This window comes from Orussus abietinus, unplaced genomic scaffold (genome assembly GCF_000612105.2).
Source record: "Orussus abietinus isolate OABI.00-Male unplaced genomic scaffold, Oabi_2.0 scaffold94, whole genome shotgun sequence".
Taxonomy (NCBI): domain Eukaryota; kingdom Metazoa; phylum Arthropoda; class Insecta; order Hymenoptera; family Orussidae; genus Orussus; species Orussus abietinus.
The window spans coordinates 214,037-231,560 of record NW_019394261.1 but is presented as its reverse complement, the minus strand read 5'-3'; the positions used below and the strand labels follow the sequence as shown (position 1 = coordinate 231,560).

The window sequence follows — 17,524 nt, the reverse complement described above, 5'->3', positions numbered from 1 at the left end:
ATCTTGACGACGTTCATTTTGAACTCTGGTTTGACGAATTCGTGGTTAATGTAAGGGATTTACATGCCGGGGTTTCACGTGCCGAGTTGTTGAGGACGCTCCCGCCAGGCGGCGCCTCGGTCGGGTCTTCGCGGGCGAATTGGCACGGAGCGAAGGAACATTGGCATAACGGATTAATCTAGGTGAGTCGGTGTCGCGCAAGGACGTTACATTCCCAGGATAAGCACTTATTGCCGATTATTTGATACGATAATCGGGCGCTTCCGTTCCGGGCCGGTAAACACGATCGAAGAGGGCAAATCGGGACTGGCCGCCCTCGGCAGAAGCCTCGAATGATCGCGTTGCGCAAACCTTCCTGTATATCGACACACGGCGAATCCAATGCTGCTCGGCGATCTATCAAATGCACGCATTAAGCATGAGAAAATGGGCACGGGAGAAAGAGGAACGCCGCCATTTGTATAAGGTCATTTGGACGCGGCTAAATGTCAAGGCAGATTTCGCAACCGGTGGATTAATCGACGGATCTAACGGGGAGATATGTATCCGAGTGAACATGCAGATCGTTGAGAAGTGCGTTCCACGCGTGTGTGGGTATTTCAATTTCTTCACGGGCTTATCTTTCTTCCATAAGGCTGATTATCAGCCATTACCGAGGTTCCATCTTCTGTCTCACGAGACATCCCTGACACTCGATGACACATACTTTGTCCACTGGAATTTACAGGTCTTAGTTCGTGAATAAATTGCAAATGGCTACCTTCCGCTCCCGTTGTCCCGCCGGCACGTGAAAATTCATTGTTTTTGACTGCACTTGCATATCATAAACGCCTTATCTCTTACGTTTGGTACGTCGTGACACTCTGTTCTTTTTTTTTTCTTTTTTGTTTACACGCTTTAAAACGGAGTTCGCACAAAGATGTAAATACCGCCATGACTTATTGGTTAAGACTCTTTAATTGAATATCAAGTGACCTGGAAGAATTTCATGTTGGGAAAAACAGTCAATTGCCGCAGCCAACAGTTGGGCGTGTTCTACGAATCCGTGTACGAGGAGAATAAATGCATATTTGTGGGGGTTTTATGAACATGGACTGCGGAATGAATTAAAAATCCGAAAGGACGCGTTCGGAACTGTAGACTCTGGTAATAGATCGACGTGGAGCGTTGAGCAATTTTCTCGCTTTCTTTCGTTTCGTAACGTTTATTCGATCATTAGGATGGAAAAATCTACTGATAGGCGGACGTTTAGTCGCCTACGGTGTCGATAACAGTGAGGATTTTCTCGTAGATTCGTTATCAGCAGTATATGTGGTAGATGAGCTAGATTCCTCAACCGCCTCCGTGGCGCAATAGGCTAGCGCGTTCGGCTGTTAACCGAAAGGTTGGTGGTTCGAGCCCACCCGGGGGCGATTATTTTTTTTTTATCCCGAAACAATCCTCCACCTTTAATAATAATACACGTCTTCGCATTCGTTCGACTTTCCAATCGAATCGATTGATTTAAATCAATGATTTTCACTCTGCACAAAGGCGTCCGCTACATGACAGGGTTAGAATTTTAGTTCGACGGATTATTCCAATTTCCAGACAATTGAGGGCTTCTAATTTATTATCGAATGTTTTACATCTTGTCTAGAATGCGATTTATATTTGTTGAAAAAGGAAAAAAATATATAAATGACCCCGACGTGATTTGAACACGCAACCTTCTGATCTGGAGTCAGACGCGCTACCGTTGCGCCACGGAGTCGATATGTTCATTGGTTCTTATATACAAGTAATACGGCCCACGGGAATTCACGGATCAATATACAGACAATTGTATTTATCTTAACGTGAGCTAATTACAAGAAGTTTGTCTCACTTACTTGATTGGTAAGCAGGAGGCACGCCAATACTCCAAGGGACCACCAATCGACCTCGTGTCCGTAATATTCTCCCCTTAACACTTCGGGAGCTGAAACGTAGTTTAGAAGTCATTAACGGAATACAAAGAAACATGTATTGGTATATTTTTTTAAGAGCCCGTGATTCGTGTATATTTCCACAAACGTCTTTACCCATGTATTCTGCTGTGCCACAGAATGTGGATGTTTTGTGAGTCGGCCGTAACCATTTGGCTAATCCAAAGTCTATGAGGACGGCGTGTCCTTCGTCATTGAGAAGAACATTTGTTGCCTTCAAATCTCTATGTATGATTCCGGCATTATGAAGAAAATCTGATGACCAGAAATGCATCCGTTTAGAAGTTTGAATATGATTTAAATGGATACGGTACTGAAATGTTTTACCATACCTAAGGCCAAGGCGATTTCAGCAATGTATATTCGAACGACATCCTCGGGCAGACATCCATAATCTTCTATCAGTGAATATAGTTCTCCTCCTCCAATATATTCTGTTACTGAAACGACGTTGTTGTAAATAACTCTGTCTGAATTTTTAAATCTATGCATGAAACTTACATATATACAATGTCTTTCTGCCTTGCCAGTGACGTACTGGGGTCAGAATGAACGGATAGTGACCAACTGCTTTCAGGATTGCAACCTATAGTTACATTGTTTAAGGTGAATAAGAACGTTACTCTTAAATGCATTTTATACCTCTTGTTTTGCCTGTACAACTGCATCATCAGCAAGGATTTTCGCTTTATTGAGAACCTTAAGTGCATAAACACCTCCGATGCCACGTTCGCGAACCTTGTACACCTGACGATAAGCTCCTGTTTCAATTAAATCCACGAAAGCAAATTCTGACTTCAGTGGATTTTTCAAAACTTTAAATTCAGGCAAAAATATGGCCTCAAACCGCGCTACTGGCCACTGCGTCTTTGAACGTCCATAAGGATTGCTTAAAGTACCTTCGCTCCAGCTGCAATAATGGAACGAAACTGTTAAACCTTTATAATTACAAAGTGCGAGAAGTAATTTAGACACTGCACTAATTTTAGAACCTTTTTGGAGAGACTTGGGAATAGCGGCTGAGATCTTCAGAGGACAAACGCGATGCTCCGGTACATGCTTTATTCAGAATATCGCTGAGACTGTACTGCAATATGAAAATTGACACAGGTTAGTTTTACAATCATCAGATGAAACTGAAAAAATTAATAATTATCGATTATAAATCTTCCAGACGGTAGAAGTAGAGGTTAGGGATTAAATGAATTACCTGACTCGCGTAATTTTCAACTTCATGGCGTTTCTTTTTGTTACTCGAATTTCCCATTCGCGCGAATTCAATTATTAAGAAAACTCGGTGAACATATTTTTATGCAGTCTGCAACAAGTGTTACGATTCTCTTGTTGTTTCCCTTGAAATACGCGCGTAGAATATTGAAAATGGACGTTGAATTCGATTTTAACGCTCGGTATTTCCAGCAGATGTCGCTACAAGACGGACGCTTAGGTTACTTACCAATTACTCCGTTGGTAAGTTTCCAGAGAATTCCAACACATGTCGCTAGCCTATATGTACATTTGAAACACAAATTACGTGTGCAGTCAGTGCCAGTCTTCCCTGTGTGCGGTACAATGCGGTGACTCGGTGCAAGAGTGAAGGTGTTTTAGGTTAAGTTCGTACTTTATTACATTCTTTGTATGTACAAGAGATAGTTTGTATAAAAGTGTAAAATCCAAAAGTTAAGACATCGTTCGAATTTCGTTTACGCTAAGGAAAATCCGAAAATATCTTCTAGCGAATAGTCAAATAACCTCAAATCCAATTTGTAAATATCGGATAGTTTGCGAAGCTGCTCATATTTTAACTTTGGATAATAGGCGCATAACTTTTTTGACGTTGGTTCACTGTTTCGTGGTCTGGGAGGAAATCTGTTGCAAAAAAAATAGATTAAGTGGCATTATTAATAATATTAATATAGAAATAGTGTTAATCTTAGTACTTAAGCCTTGATATTTACGTGATCCAGTCGGTCCCCATTCTTTCAAGAATTTCTAGCGCATCGTCAGCCAGAGTCTCGTACTTGCTGATGAAATTGTATTTAATAGCACAAGGGTGGCATAATTCTGAAATTGGTTTCCAATGTTCATTTAGAGTACTATTTTCAGCAGTGTCTGTTACAAACTGCACAAACTCTTGGAACGTGACGTCGTTTCCTGTGCTAAGAGATTCCTTTGTGGCTTGGCGTCTATATTTCTGCATGTTGATAACAAAATAACATACTTTTCATTGCTAATTGACAGTATTAATAGATTCAGTCATAGACTCACCTTAATTATTCGTTTGCCAATATGTATTTGGAAGTAGTTTGAACTTTGTTTATTCTTTACTTCAAATTTGTTTCGGTATGCCGAAAGTAATCTTTCAAGTGGATGTCTGGCTACTATAAGTTTGTTATAAGTCGATAACATTTGCTTGATATCTGCGAGAGCATATGTATTTAAACTTCTGAACATGTTGGATGAATGGACTAGATTAGCAGGGATAAGTAGAGGATCCTTTTGCGTCGTCTTTTCTCTGGCAACCATCAAAACACGTTTCCAGTTTGTACATGCTACCTACAATGTTTGCACATTTAGTTTAATTTCATGATACATAGAAGACATTATGAAACATACTTTTGGAACAAAGCAGTAGAGTAATTTGTGCTTCTCGTCTACCAAAATATGATGAAGCATTTCGGGTTTAATCGACGTATCGCATGAGCCATTGTCAACAATTTTGCTACATTCAACCAGTAACCTTTCTTGCCGTTGGACAAAAATTGCTCTAACAAGAGCATTGTGTTTTAGTTGTGAGTACACCGTACTACTTTTAGGAGATTCTTGAACATCCCATAGTTCTGACGTTTCATTTGATACACTCGATACTTTATATATGACAAGGAAATTAACGACGACGCAGATCTTGAATGCTAACTTTGACATCCTTGAGATATTTGTCATTGATACTTAGAACAGCTTTCCGAAAATAAAAAATTTCTTCTAAAATGTCTAGATAATTATCCATGCAGCATGCTGAAACTAACAAATTAAATTGATGCATATGAATCAATGGTTAATGAGAAGATAAAAGAAATTGGGGCAGTATAAGAGTGATCGCAAGTACTGAGAGTAACAGTTGTTGGATACAATTGTAGGACATGTCCAATCATTTTTCTACCCAGTCCAAGTTCATCTTGAATTAAACAAAACAATGACAGGCATGCAGATTTCAGGAATTTTTTTCGTAACTTCTCATTCGTATAGTAAATAGATTTAATCAAGGTATATACATTGTATCGGCAAGTGTCATGTCTCTAATCGAACCGCTTTGATACATGGCCGACCATATCGACGCTTGGCTTCCTCGATGAATGCGTTCTCCATTTGTCTCACGATTTCGTTAAAAACTAAGTTAGACAGGTGAGAGTGAATAACAAACTTGAACTCGAACGAGAGAGAAAAGTCAATGACACAAGTTTGTGAGTTATTTTTCAGTCCTGGGCTAAAGATCCACAAGGTGTTCAAGTGGTTGAATAACTTTCCATCTGTACACTCTGCTTTTACCAGTTGCGGCTTTATCATTGTCACCTTTGACGTGTAGCTTTCACTGATAGGAGGAAATCCTATATCTAAGTTGGCTTTCACAAAGTCGTCGCTTTTATAGATAATATCAGACTTCTTGCAAAATGGCACAAACGATTTATAATTCCCTATGTCGGCCACGACATTGTATATTTGCTCCATTGAAAACCTAAAAAGGTAATTTGTTTTTCAGACTTTAATTCGCATAGTAACATTGTACAGGATTCTCTACGACTACTTGAAAACCTCGTGATCTCTGTTAAAAACCGTTTGAAACAACCAATTGGGAAACATACGATAAAGCAACAATTGGAGAATCATTCAACGAGCATCCAAAGTCGTGCAACACGGATACAGAGTTATCATGAACTTGAGCGATCCGTTAGTAACTAGTTTATGGGGAAAATGCTACTTAATAAAATATACCGTTCACTCACCCTATTAGTTTTCGCCCTTCGTACTCTTTACATTTTCCTCTGGGTAGCGTAAAGATTGTCCGTCTCATAATTCCCTCGTTTACATGAGTTGAGGAAACTAACGTTACCCTCGATAATCAAGATTTGCCTATAAATAAGCAGAGTTTAATATATAAAATACATTATAAAATGGTACATTATGACGAGTCTATGGGAGGTAGGTCAGTGGGAAATATTGGATACTGGAAATAATGGAGACGTTTAAAAGAAAAATAATTTTTAGTTTAGGTTGGTACCAAACTTATCATGAAGGGACGACCAGATATGACCAGATGATTACATACAATCGTGACTTTTCTTCCGCGCCTTCTCATTTTACCTCCATCATCTCCATATCGGTAAAAGCAGAGAGAAGTCCAGGGCTCCGTGCTACGCAGCTGCCACCTAGCGGTCCCCTGCCGAAGTAATCCGACGTTTAGCAAAAAAATGCTCCTTTTCAATATACGCTACACTCGGTAAAAAGATTACCAATTCGCATACATTTATGCCGAATTACCAACAATCGAGCAAGTCCTGACCTATCATCGTCCAAATACTGACGTTCGATTACGTAGTCGATAAAACTTGCTTCCGTTAGTGCGCCCTTCGAAATCAAGATGGCGTCCAAAACTCCCCAAATAACAGCAGTATCACCAACGAAAGATGGTACGGCAATGCAAGTCTACCGGTAGGTCTCACTCTCGAGATATTCCGGGTAAAATTAAGCGGAAACGGTGAGAAATCCCGAGATGAAAACGACATCTCTTGATTAGACGAAAGGTAACCTGAATTACTGGGCCAATCAGACGCTACGTCCGTCCAGTCTTTTCCTCCCGGTTTGCGCAAAAAACAAGCAAACGGGGACCTTGTTATTAGTAGGTTAAAGACGGCCGAGGGATTAATTAACGCGTATAGAACCGAGATTTCAAGGTCCCGGATGACGCACCCAGGGGAGGTGGTCGAAGGCGAAATCGTCCCTTTAAACTCGCCTACATTGGTTCTCCTGGAAAAGGAGCGTCCGGCATCGGCGCATCGCAGAGGTCCACTATTAATGAAACTTGTATGTATAAGGGATATCATCATTTCATAGAATATATTTTTCGGGTAATTACAGGTTTTTCTCTTTTTCTTTTCTTTTAGAACCCGATGGCTGGTACGAGGGAGCGTTATTCAAGGAAATCATTTTCTTTGAATTGGAGGAACTCTTGCGCTGCGGAGAAACGGATGCTTCTGGTTGTTCGATGCCTTTCGTGCCTCCCAACTATAACGGGGCGAAGGGAAAGGGAATGTTGGCGGAAAACGCGATATTCTCCTCGCCGTGGGATGATTTACGCCCTCTTCGCGCAATTGTGCGCCCACGCAAGAATTTTTAGTCCCGGGCCACCCTGAAGTCGCGCTCGCTCCCTTCTCCTGTACGGCCGACTTCTGCTCGCACCACGTCCGCCTCTCTCTCTTAACGCGTCTTTCAGCGTTTATAAGCCGGAAAACGCGGCCATTTAGTTAATCCCTAGTATACAAATTGCAGATAAAGGGCCTCCCTTTAACCCGAACCCGCCGCGAGGGCGACGGACATGTAATTCGGAGACTTTCAAACCCCTCTGCGCATCTACACCGAGAAAAAAATTATTAATGACAAGCCGAGAAAAATATTTCATTCAAAGAATACGCGACTCGCACTGGGATCAACCCGATGCAACGTTTCTTCCGATTTATGATGATTTATTTAAATTAGAGTTAGACCATTACTCTTTGTATGAAGAAAATATCTTTCTCCGGTTCGACGAATTTTCTTTCTCAGTCTGGGAATATTCGGGATGGAAAAATTCCCCGTATCGTCTCAATTTAATGTCCTCCAAAGGAGATTAATTAATAATTATGTCGACTTAAAGTAGGATTTTGTAGGAACTTTATATAAAGAAAAAAGAAAATTTGTCTCTAGTTTTTACGGTAAATAATAGTTCTATGTGCGACGGTCACTTCCAACGGAATCGCATCGCGGAATGCACGCGTCGCGATTTTCGGTCGGCGATCTCGCCACCGAGTTATTTATTAATAACCGCCGATTATCCCTCGAATTGAGCAAACGGGACTTAAATAGAATGTCTCTTTCCATGGAGATATATTAATTGCGAGCAGGCGCCGGACGGATTGATTAGTATGAATGCGAGATGACACTCGGCAGATTTTCTGTCTCTGGTTCGTAGGGAAACACTTTTCCCTCGAGGAGAACGATAATGGATGCACTCGATGGTGCATTAAGCGCCTCCATCTTGATCGGGATTGACATTGAATCGAGGGGATTCCTTGCCACTCCTAACATCTTAGGAGTGGCCCTTGCGTCGAAGGGGTTAATTAATGCCTCCCTCGCGTGCATTGAATGCCACTGGAAATCCCACATTGCGGGTTTATTTAAGTGCTCCCTATTTATTAATGCGATTTACCGTTTAAGGCGAAGTGAAACACGTCGGGGAACTTGATCGACGTCGATAAAGAAGATTTTTCTATATGCCTACGTCGCCGACGTTCGTGTTTATATCGACAGCTGGGTCGAACTATATTGGATATTGTACCAAATGGCATACTCCACCTGTCGTTTTCGTACAATAATTATAAAGAAAAAGTTAGTTAAACAATTTTTTACAAAAATCCAAATTTTCAACGTGTCAGGATAATTCTTAGATGATCAGGAGTGATGCGTCAAAGTTTCGGACAGTTTAGTCTTATACTCTTAACTCTTTGGGCGCTAAGTACTTTCGGCGTATGGGTGAATTTCGTCGGGACGTGCTAGCGATATTCGACCAAACGTCGGATGCACATATGCGTTGACAGCGCTCAAAGGGTTAAAAAAAAGTGTTGTATTAGAATCGACTGATTTGAAGGGGGTTTCACTTCACCTTAATATAAGAGATAAGGAATCCGTGATGGGTCGCGAGTTTGCCTCGAAATGTTCGGCAAAAAGTGCAGATCGGGGTAGCGAGGGCTCTCGGGGCCATTTTGCCATCTGCATACGCGGGATATATCGATTCCTCGTTTACGTCCTTTGCGAGCATATTCGGATGAAAATCGAAGCCGGCTGGGTAATCTCGTCCGGCAATTACCTGGCCAATGTAAACGGGAATTCATTGTCGCGACACTCGCGCGCTAATGGTACCTACTGGTATCAATGTTATCATCGCGCCTTGTAAACGGAGTCAAGGGTACTTGCTACTCCCGAAAGGGTTAAGCTGATGGGAATGCGATAAATGTCTCGATTATGAATGTTAACCCTGAACTGGATACATCGAATCCTTTTTCGAATTTTACAACGTGATTAGGGAGGCTGATAGGAAGGTTCTGACACCCACGAGTCGGCTTCGATTAATCGATAGCTCGTCTCAGGCGATCGATAGATCACTCGCCTCGATCCTATCAACTCTGCTCGGCCATATCGCGTCGGGTCTGATTATTTCCAAATTTGCCTCGTTTTTGGCAAGACTTTTTGTCCGACATCCGCCGTGCAAACGTTTCGTCGTTTCGGCGCTTCATTGACTCGACATTGTTTACATCGTTATCGCCGTCGGCCCTCGTCGGTTTACGTAAAGCGAGCGGGCTTATCGGCGCCCATCGATATGCGTTCAGGCTCGCGTGGGAATGCGCGAGGGGCAGTGATAACGGAGATAACGGCGGAATCACCCGTGGATCTCGACCGGGGTCCTTGATTTCCGGGGCGAAACCGCTGTATGCAAGTTTCATGGAGCTGCAGTTTGGGGGTAAAAGTCACTCGGCGGTGGAAAAAATGAATTGATGAAGTGATGACATGAATGAAATATTAAATGAAAAATGAATTTCGACCGGGCTTCTTGATTTTCGGGGCGAAACCGCTGTATGCAAGTTTCATGGAGTTGCATCCTGGGGTAAAAGTCACTCGGCGGTGGAAAAAATGAAATGATAAAATGAATGAAAAATGAATTGATGAAATGAATGAAAAAATGAAATGAAAAAAAAAAAATGAATTTCGACCGGGCTCCTCGATTTCCGAGGCGAAACCGCTGTATGCAAGTTTCATGGAGTTGCATCCTGAGGTAAAAGTCACTCGTCGGTGGAAAAAATGAATTTCATAAACTCCGTAGGGGAGGGAAAGAGGTCGACAATTTCGCCGAAAGTCTGTCCGAATTTATAATTGTATAATTATGGGGACAATGCGGCGATTATCGGCTCGCTGGGCGCAACACGTGTCGGCTCCTGCTCGCAGGTATTTCGGGTTATTATTCAAATTTAATAACGCCCCTCTTTCTGGCCCGATTTGCATATCGAGCCGCGCTTCGTTGACTCGCGTAAAAATGGACCGTCGAGAGATCATTCCTCGTGAATGAGGAATAGCAAGAGGGAACCGGCCTACGAGTTCTGCTTGAAGGCGTTTTAATATCGAAGGACTTTACATAGAGGCATTATTATTAATGCAAAATGGCCGCCTTGGCAAGTCCACCTACGTGCGGTTTGAGTGGACGCGCCCTCGGGAATTTTTTCCAAATTTTGACATTGACTCCTCGCTCTCTCCTTTTTTTACGGCTATATTTATATTACTCGCTCGGAGGGCTTTATTGCACCGACATGGATCGGGTGGTTGTTTTTATTGTGCTTCGCGATGATACGCGTTATCTACCCGTCAGATGGCCGTACTTCGGGCCGATTTCCCGGTTACCTTTTCTCATCTTCTTTTTTTTTTCCCCCCGTTTTCGGCCCTCGTCGCCAGGAACCTCGACGGAAAAGAAAGGGTCGCCTTGTACGTTGGACCCTCGGCTGCGAAAAGTCGCATCTTTATTCGGCAGTGGATAAAATAATAACGTAGACGCGTGCCCGGAACCGATCGAGGTTATCAGCGACGGCGACGGCGCGACCGATTGCGACGCTGTCGGACATTTCGAGTGTGACAAAACTCTGGGCGCCTGGCATGGCGTATTGGGAATTAAAAATTAACCGGGAATACGTCAGAGAGCAACGCCATTTTCGAGCCAACTCTTCCCCACAGGGCTTGAGGGAAGGAATTAGAAAGAACGCCCACGTGGTTGTAGGGTGGAGGGCTATCAGCCATGGTTTTGGGACGCACCCTTTAGGGACTCTGAACGTCGTTTGTGATACCGTGGAATTTTAGACAAGGGGCTATTCATTTTTAATGTCACGTGGAAATCAGCTGGAAATCTCAGCCAGAAGTCATTAGAAATTCATCGGCACAATTTTAAGGACCTATCGTCACTCGTTAAGGAACTCCCTTGTTCGTCGTGTCTAATCAATGGAAATCGTTTAGCTGATTTCCGAGTGAATGGCCCCTGGATTTCAGAGCACGAGAATTATCGGCACGAGTAGCGATACGAGCTTCTTTTTCCCTTTTTTTTTTTTTGAAGTTAGGAACGCGCAATTTCTTCCAGGAGGTGTTATTCCCTGATAATATGTTGCACTCTCGTATATGTGTGCGAGGCAACGTGGCGCGATGTCTTTCGTTCTTTTCCGATGGGCCGACGAGTAGTTGCGGAATTGAACGACTATCTGGGAAATGCATCTCGAGGACGCGGAGGGAAACGGGGAAAAGTCGCGGATAAGGTCGAGTGCTCAGGGGCGGAACTTCCGGTTAGGCGGGAGTCGAATTTCTTAAACGGAATGGAGAATGGCGCCCTATCTGTTTTCGGAACTTCCCTGGAGAGCTTTTGACCGATCTTCCTCGAACTTCACCTTACTTCCTTCGGACAAGTTGGAGCTGCGGTGAAAAAGCAACCGCGATCTCGTAGGGTCCTCTAACGTCTCTCCGCGAGGTTCCGAGATATCTCAGAAGTCAGGAAATAATGGATCGGCCATCTCTGCAAGGAGTGGTCGAGGTTAAACGACCGGTTAAAATAACTCATAAGGTGTTATCAGGTCGAAATAAAAAATTGCAATCAGCGATGAAGTTTCGGGTCGAGTATGCACTCCTCGTGTTGGCGCCGTCGGGCATTTAACGCAATTTTAAGCGACCGGTTAAAATAATTCGTAAGGTGTTATCAGGTCGAAATAAAAAATTGCAATCAGCGATGAAGTTTCGGGTCGAGTATGCACTCCTCATTTTGGCGCCGTCGGGCATTTAACGCAATTTTAAGCGACCGGTTAGAATAATTCGCAGGGGGTTATCAGGTCGGAGAAAATTAATATTTCATATTTCAAGTATGATATAGAACGTCAAAAGAAAACATTTCATATTTTTAATCCAGGACAAAGGGACGTTGCATATTCGACACCGTGTAAATTCAAACGGGCCTTCCTTCATGTCGAGAATTCGTTATATTAGCGCCATCGGAAAGCGGGCATTTCACGCGATATTAAACAAACGGTTAAAATAATTCGTAAGTGGTTATCAGGTCTCAAAAAAAAATATATATATTTATTTTAATCGGGGACAAAGGGACGTTGCATATTCGACACCGTGTAAATTCAAATGGACCTTCCTTCGCGTCGAGCATGCATTCGTCATATTAGCGCCATCGGAAAGCGGCCATTTGACGCAATTTCGATGATCGACGCCGATATCGGCTACAACACGTGGAAGAAACTCACACGAGACATGTACCGATGTAATCCCGGGTCAGTTAATGAAACTTAACACGTCGATGTTTCGATGCCGTACGTATCGGCGATCCGGGTCGTTAATTTCGTGTTCGAAAATTTGACAAACACGGCCGTAGAAATTGCGCGTCGCCTCGTCAATCGCGATTGATTTACGCCATTCGACGCTAAATCCAGCTAAATCCGCGATGATACCGTGGAAACGACGGGGGTCATATTTTCGGGGTCCGATCACCGGATCGATTCCATCGACTTCCAACAGCAGCGGCGTAAAGAGGTTCTTTAAGGGGATGTCAAAGTGGCATTCAAAAGCTCAATTGTTCATAAAACTTTTCATAGAACTGTATGTCTCATATCGTATTATACTTAAAAACGCGAATATGGAGACCCTAACTTTTTTATAAACTATTTTTAAAATACCTATAAAGAAATTTGAAAAGAATTTAAATTTCATGAGTTTCAGGACCTTCCTTACAGTCTCCCTGTTCAGGTTGTAAAGTTTCAAACCGTTCGGTAAATCGAGCTGGGTGAAAAGTTTTATAAAGAAGACCTCTTCGACGCCACTTTCACATCACCTTAAGGACGCCGACTTTATGGTTCCACCATGCCGGAAGAGTCGATAGGAGGAAACAGGGGATGCGCTTAAAATGCCGGGCTTTCGATCCTCTTTATCGCCTGTGCTATTTTTCTTTTATATCTCATTTCCTTTCCCAGGGACCTCTTCGAATTTCAAATTCGATCCTTCCTTGACGAAGTTCCGCCACTTTCGCGAGGAACGGTCCCCTCGGGGTGGAGTCGCTCGGCTGAGCTTCGCGCCAAGTTCGTTTTGGCCAAATTATCAGTTGGCGTGCCGATTACGGCGAAGAACTGTCGGATGGTTTATTTCTACCACGCAATTGTTTGGTCGGTCATTCGTGGGGGTGCTCGTCAAGTAAAGATAGAGTTACCGACCCCAAACCTGGGGGTCAAGGTAGAACATGGAGACATTACTCTTATCGGATCGGAGCTGCTATCACGAGATTTCGGAGTTAACAAAAATTGCTGGAAATTAACCTTTCCGACGTGAACGAAAATTCCATATATATATATATATATATCAAAACGTCTAAATATTCATCATTTGAAACTTCAGCTCGTGATTATGAAGGCCCTAAGGAAGAACGTAATGCTCGTGAAATTTAATTTTTCAAAGGAAATGTTTCTTTTATATTTAACCTAGACCAGAATCAAGATCACGTGTTTTTTTTAATTTTGTGAAAAATGAAATTCCACGAGCATTCTTCCTTAGGTTCATGACCACGTGGTGAAGTTTCAAATGATTCGGTGTACTCAGTTTGGCGAAAATTGTTATCAATGTTTCTACGTTCTATAGGGACAGAATGACCCTTTCATATCACCTTAACCCGTTGCAATTAGAAATAGCTCAGAAATGGAGATAATCTTAATAATAGATCGCACTGCATTCCCGCATCGATGTTAAAGTTCATTAGACTACTTAGTCTACTTAGGCGCTGGTCGATACGTCATCGATAAGGGAGGGACGGATCCAACGATCGTAATTTACATTTAATCAATCGGCGTCGCATCGGAGCGAAGTCGTTGGCGGATAACGGCGGAAGGTCGTTCTTGATGGGCACGATCTTTCTCTCTCTCTCCTCCTTGATTTCCATTCTCCTCGGAAACGGGCGGAAAATGAGGCTGATGGACGCGTTTTGGGAAGACGATCGCCGACCGACCGTCCTCAGAGACCACCAAAGCTCCGGAAATTACAATCCTGATAAGTGACTCGACGCTCCAACAGGTTGCCGAGGAACCCAACGTAGTATCGATGCCTCCTTCGGTATAGAAGACAAAGACCCCATGACCCCATGACGAACCCTCCGAGGCCGTGCTCCAATTCGACCCAAACTTGGATCTGCACTGATAAAAGAAGAAAAAAAGAATAATTTCAACCAAAGAGACATTTTAATTGGAAAAATAATTATTTCACTCGAACTCGAATATACCCTAGTAGCATAGAATAATTTTTAAATATTTCTTTGTCTTTGCTCAATATCTCAAGCGACAGATTTTCTTAAGATTTCTTGTAGATTTCATTCGGATATTTGAAATATTTCTTGAATATCTCAATGACATATTTAGTTTGAATAATTTATAAGCATATAGAGAAATTATGTTCTTTAACTTATTAACATAATAAAAATACATTTTTTACTTCGCGACTATAATCGGACACTTAATTGATCTTACTGAAGTAAACTTGAGTGAATATGACTATTTGTGAGTATTCGTGATAAATTTATAATATATCATAAATACATAAACTTATATTTGTGACCGGAGGTAGTGGCGCGCGCCAATCGTAAATACATAAACACAAAAATTTATAAAAAAATAAAAATAAAATATCTCTTCGGTTAGATGAATGTCAGTTGTCACGGTGGGAGTACTTCTTTCGATAATGATTAAATACCGCCCATTGTACTCGGAGGAAAACGCGAGATTTTCTCTTTCGATCTTCGGGATCCTTCGAAGGCGTGGAATGATTTTTGATTTCGGAATTTGGCGATCACGCGATCGGTCGATCGGTCAAACGACCGTCTGGTTTGTCCGAGTTGTCAGGCGCGTTATCACCGATCGATGTCGGTGCATGATAACGGGAGGAACGAGGGGGGCATCGGGTACCAAAAGCACAGAAGCTCGTGAGCCTCGAAGTTCAATGCTCCATCGAGTTTTGCGCCGCAAGGCCGAGGAAAATCGATATAGTTGCAAAGGTCACGCAAAAGGCCTCGAAAAATCTCTGTCGGCGGACTCGATTTCGTTTAACCCCTTAAGGGGATGTCAAAGTGGCATCCGAAAGCTCAATCGTTCATAAAACTTTTCATAGAACTGGGTGCCTCAAATCGTTTCATACTTTAATAAGTGAATATGGAGACCCTAAGGTAGGTCCTGAAACTCGCGAGATTTCATTTTTTTGTAAACTATTTTTAAAATACCTATAAACAAATTTGAAAAGAATTGAAATTTCATGAGTTTCTGGACTTTCCTTATAGTCTCCTTACTCACGTTGTGACGTTTCAAACTATTCGGTGAACCGAGTTGGGGGAAAAGTTTTATAAACAAAACCCCTTCGACGCCACTTTCGCATCACCTTAACGCACAGATTTAAAAAAAAAAACCGGCAAAAAAGAATCAATTTTTTTCTATATAAAAAAAACAACTAGAACATTGTCTTGGGAAAAAAATAAAATTCTCGATTATATTCGAGGGTGAAAAATTATAGTAGCATAAAATACAACGCCGCTGGAATTAATTCGAGCGCAGAAATTAAGGGGTTAACGGCGAGGATCGACCCTCGATGAGGTCCTGGTGGAGGAGTGCAAGAATCGAGGGTCCTCCTCGGATTTCGAAATGTCTCTTAGGGGAATAATCCGACCGCGTGCGAGATTACGCGTTATGGAAACAATCGTTTAACGAACCGGGCGCGACACTTTTCGCACCTCGTTACAACGTTATCGGGATTTTGTAATTCTACCTAATTAGTCTAACGAGCTACCAGACCGATGGCGACGAGGCGGCTGAAATTTAGACCGGCAGAATCAGTCGTACCTCTAAGGATTTCCGTTTTTTACCCGAGTAATTGCACCTTCGATTCGCGCCCGACTGACTTTGTCCCGGGTTCGATTATGCGAGACTTTTTGCGCCGTTCGATTATCTCGGATTTCCGGAGGAAATCGACCGAGTCGAGATGTAATTGCCGGAGGCCTTAACGATCTCGTCTTGAGGGTGCTCTTTTTTCCTTCTCTCTCTCGTCTTTTTTCTCGTCTGAAAATTCCTCCTACGAATTGCGATCACCTTCGACGAATTTTCGAACACCCAAGCCCAGTTCGAACCGCCTCGGAACCAGATTCAAACTTAAATCTAAACCCGATTAACGGCGTCCCTAATCAAACTCGTTTAACTGGTTATGACCTAAACGAGGCAGTTTTCGAGTGCTGCTCCGTGCATTATCGATGATAGCGGACATTATGATTATGCCGTTGCATCGTTGCAACGCCGTTTAAGGTGTCTCGAAAGAGTCGCTCTATCGTAGACGAAAACCTTAAAATATTGATAAAAACTCTCCCCAAACTAGACACACCGAATCATTTGACTATGGAGGCCCTATGCTCGTGAAATTTCATTTTTCCAAAAGAAAAATATTTATACCCTTAATTATGGTCTGGGAAGGATAAACAAATTATATTTTTTTATCTCAATTTAGAGATTGTAGATATCTTGGCGTTTTGATATGCATGGAATGACTCTTTCATAAGACCTTAAAGATGGAGGGATAAATTTTCAAGATTGTAAGAATTTTTAAAATTAGATGCACAACACGTTTTTCATTTTTTCGAGAGCTTTCTTCGGTTTCTAATCGTTGGGAAGGGTTGCACCCTAACGATCTCTTCGGCGACCCATCACTCGTGACGAAGTTCACGTTGCGTCACGGGAGGGACGTGGTCGTGATGCGAGGTGTCCAAGAGAGAGAGAGAGGGGCTCGGTAAAGGGAGAAAGGGGACGAAAGAGAGAGAGGCGAGAGTGGCGCTTACGGGCCGCGTTAGGAGACGCCTATAAAAGCTGACTCGCACCGCGCGAGGACGTCACACGCCGGTAGCACACCGCACGGTGAGGAACCCCGGAGAGGAAGTACCGCAAGAGAGAGAGGAAGAGAGAGCGAAGGGCTCCAGGGGAAAGAAGCGGGCCGATCTCCGCGCGCGCTGATTGGCTGCACCCATAGGGGCGACTTTCCGTTGGACCGCTCGACCGCTCGACTCTCCGGCCCGACGGAAGGGGCGCTGTGGACCGCGGCCAATCGCAGCTCGAGGTAGTGGCGCGCGCCAATCGGCGCGCTCGCTCGCGCGCGAGTTCCGACCGGCCGAGTCGGTGAGTGCGATCGGGAAGGAAGAGTCCCGCGTCAGTCTCTGC

At 43.0% G+C, this 17,524-nt stretch overlaps 2 protein-coding genes and 2 non-coding genes across 5 annotated transcripts in view; 1 reads left to right on the top strand and 3 right to left on the bottom strand.

Annotated features, from left to right (window-relative positions):
• LOC105696828 (serine/threonine-protein kinase S6KL) overlaps window positions 1-3,339 on the bottom strand; it is a 28,330-nt gene extending 24,991 nt beyond the window's left edge. The window contains exons 1-7 of the mRNA XM_012419585.1: window positions 3,178-3,339; window positions 2,960-3,054; window positions 2,610-2,877; window positions 2,469-2,553; window positions 2,300-2,407; window positions 2,064-2,222; window positions 1,872-1,960 (exon numbers count right to left, since the gene is read on the bottom strand). Of these exons, the coding sequence (XP_012275008.1) occupies window positions 1,872-1,960; window positions 2,064-2,222; window positions 2,300-2,407; window positions 2,469-2,553; window positions 2,610-2,877; window positions 2,960-3,054; window positions 3,178-3,234 (861 nt within the window). The 5' untranslated portion in view covers window positions 3,235-3,339. The remainder of the gene's footprint in view (window positions 1-1,871; window positions 1,961-2,063; window positions 2,223-2,299; window positions 2,408-2,468; window positions 2,554-2,609; window positions 2,878-2,959; window positions 3,055-3,177) is intronic.
• On the top strand, window positions 1,339-1,412 carry Trnan-guu. The gene has a single exon. It is a non-coding gene; the product is annotated as a tRNA-Asn (tRNA).
• Window positions 1,682-1,753, bottom strand: Trnaw-cca. Its single transcript has one exon. It is a non-coding gene; the product is annotated as a tRNA-Trp (tRNA).
• A 230-nt stretch (window positions 3,340-3,569) lies between the features above and the next one.
• On the bottom strand, window positions 3,570-6,234 carry LOC105696829 (carbohydrate sulfotransferase 11). Of its 2 annotated transcripts, none has more exons than XM_012419586.1 (5): window positions 5,969-6,234; window positions 4,584-4,988; window positions 4,236-4,523; window positions 3,926-4,161; window positions 3,570-3,836 (listed from the first exon to the last, which is right to left on the bottom strand). In XM_012419586.1, the coding sequence occupies exons 2-5, from the start codon at window positions 4,908-4,910 to the stop codon at window positions 3,671-3,673; spliced, it is 1,017 nt and encodes a 338-aa protein (XP_012275009.1). In that variant the 5' UTR covers window positions 4,911-4,988; window positions 5,969-6,234; the 3' UTR covers window positions 3,570-3,670. The 2 variants fall into 2 exon arrangements, with proteins under 2 accessions (XP_012275009.1, XP_012275010.1); XM_012419587.1 differs by lacking the exon at window positions 5,969-6,234 and adding an exon at window positions 5,538-5,664.
• Window positions 6,235-17,524: the final 11,290 nt, after the last annotated feature.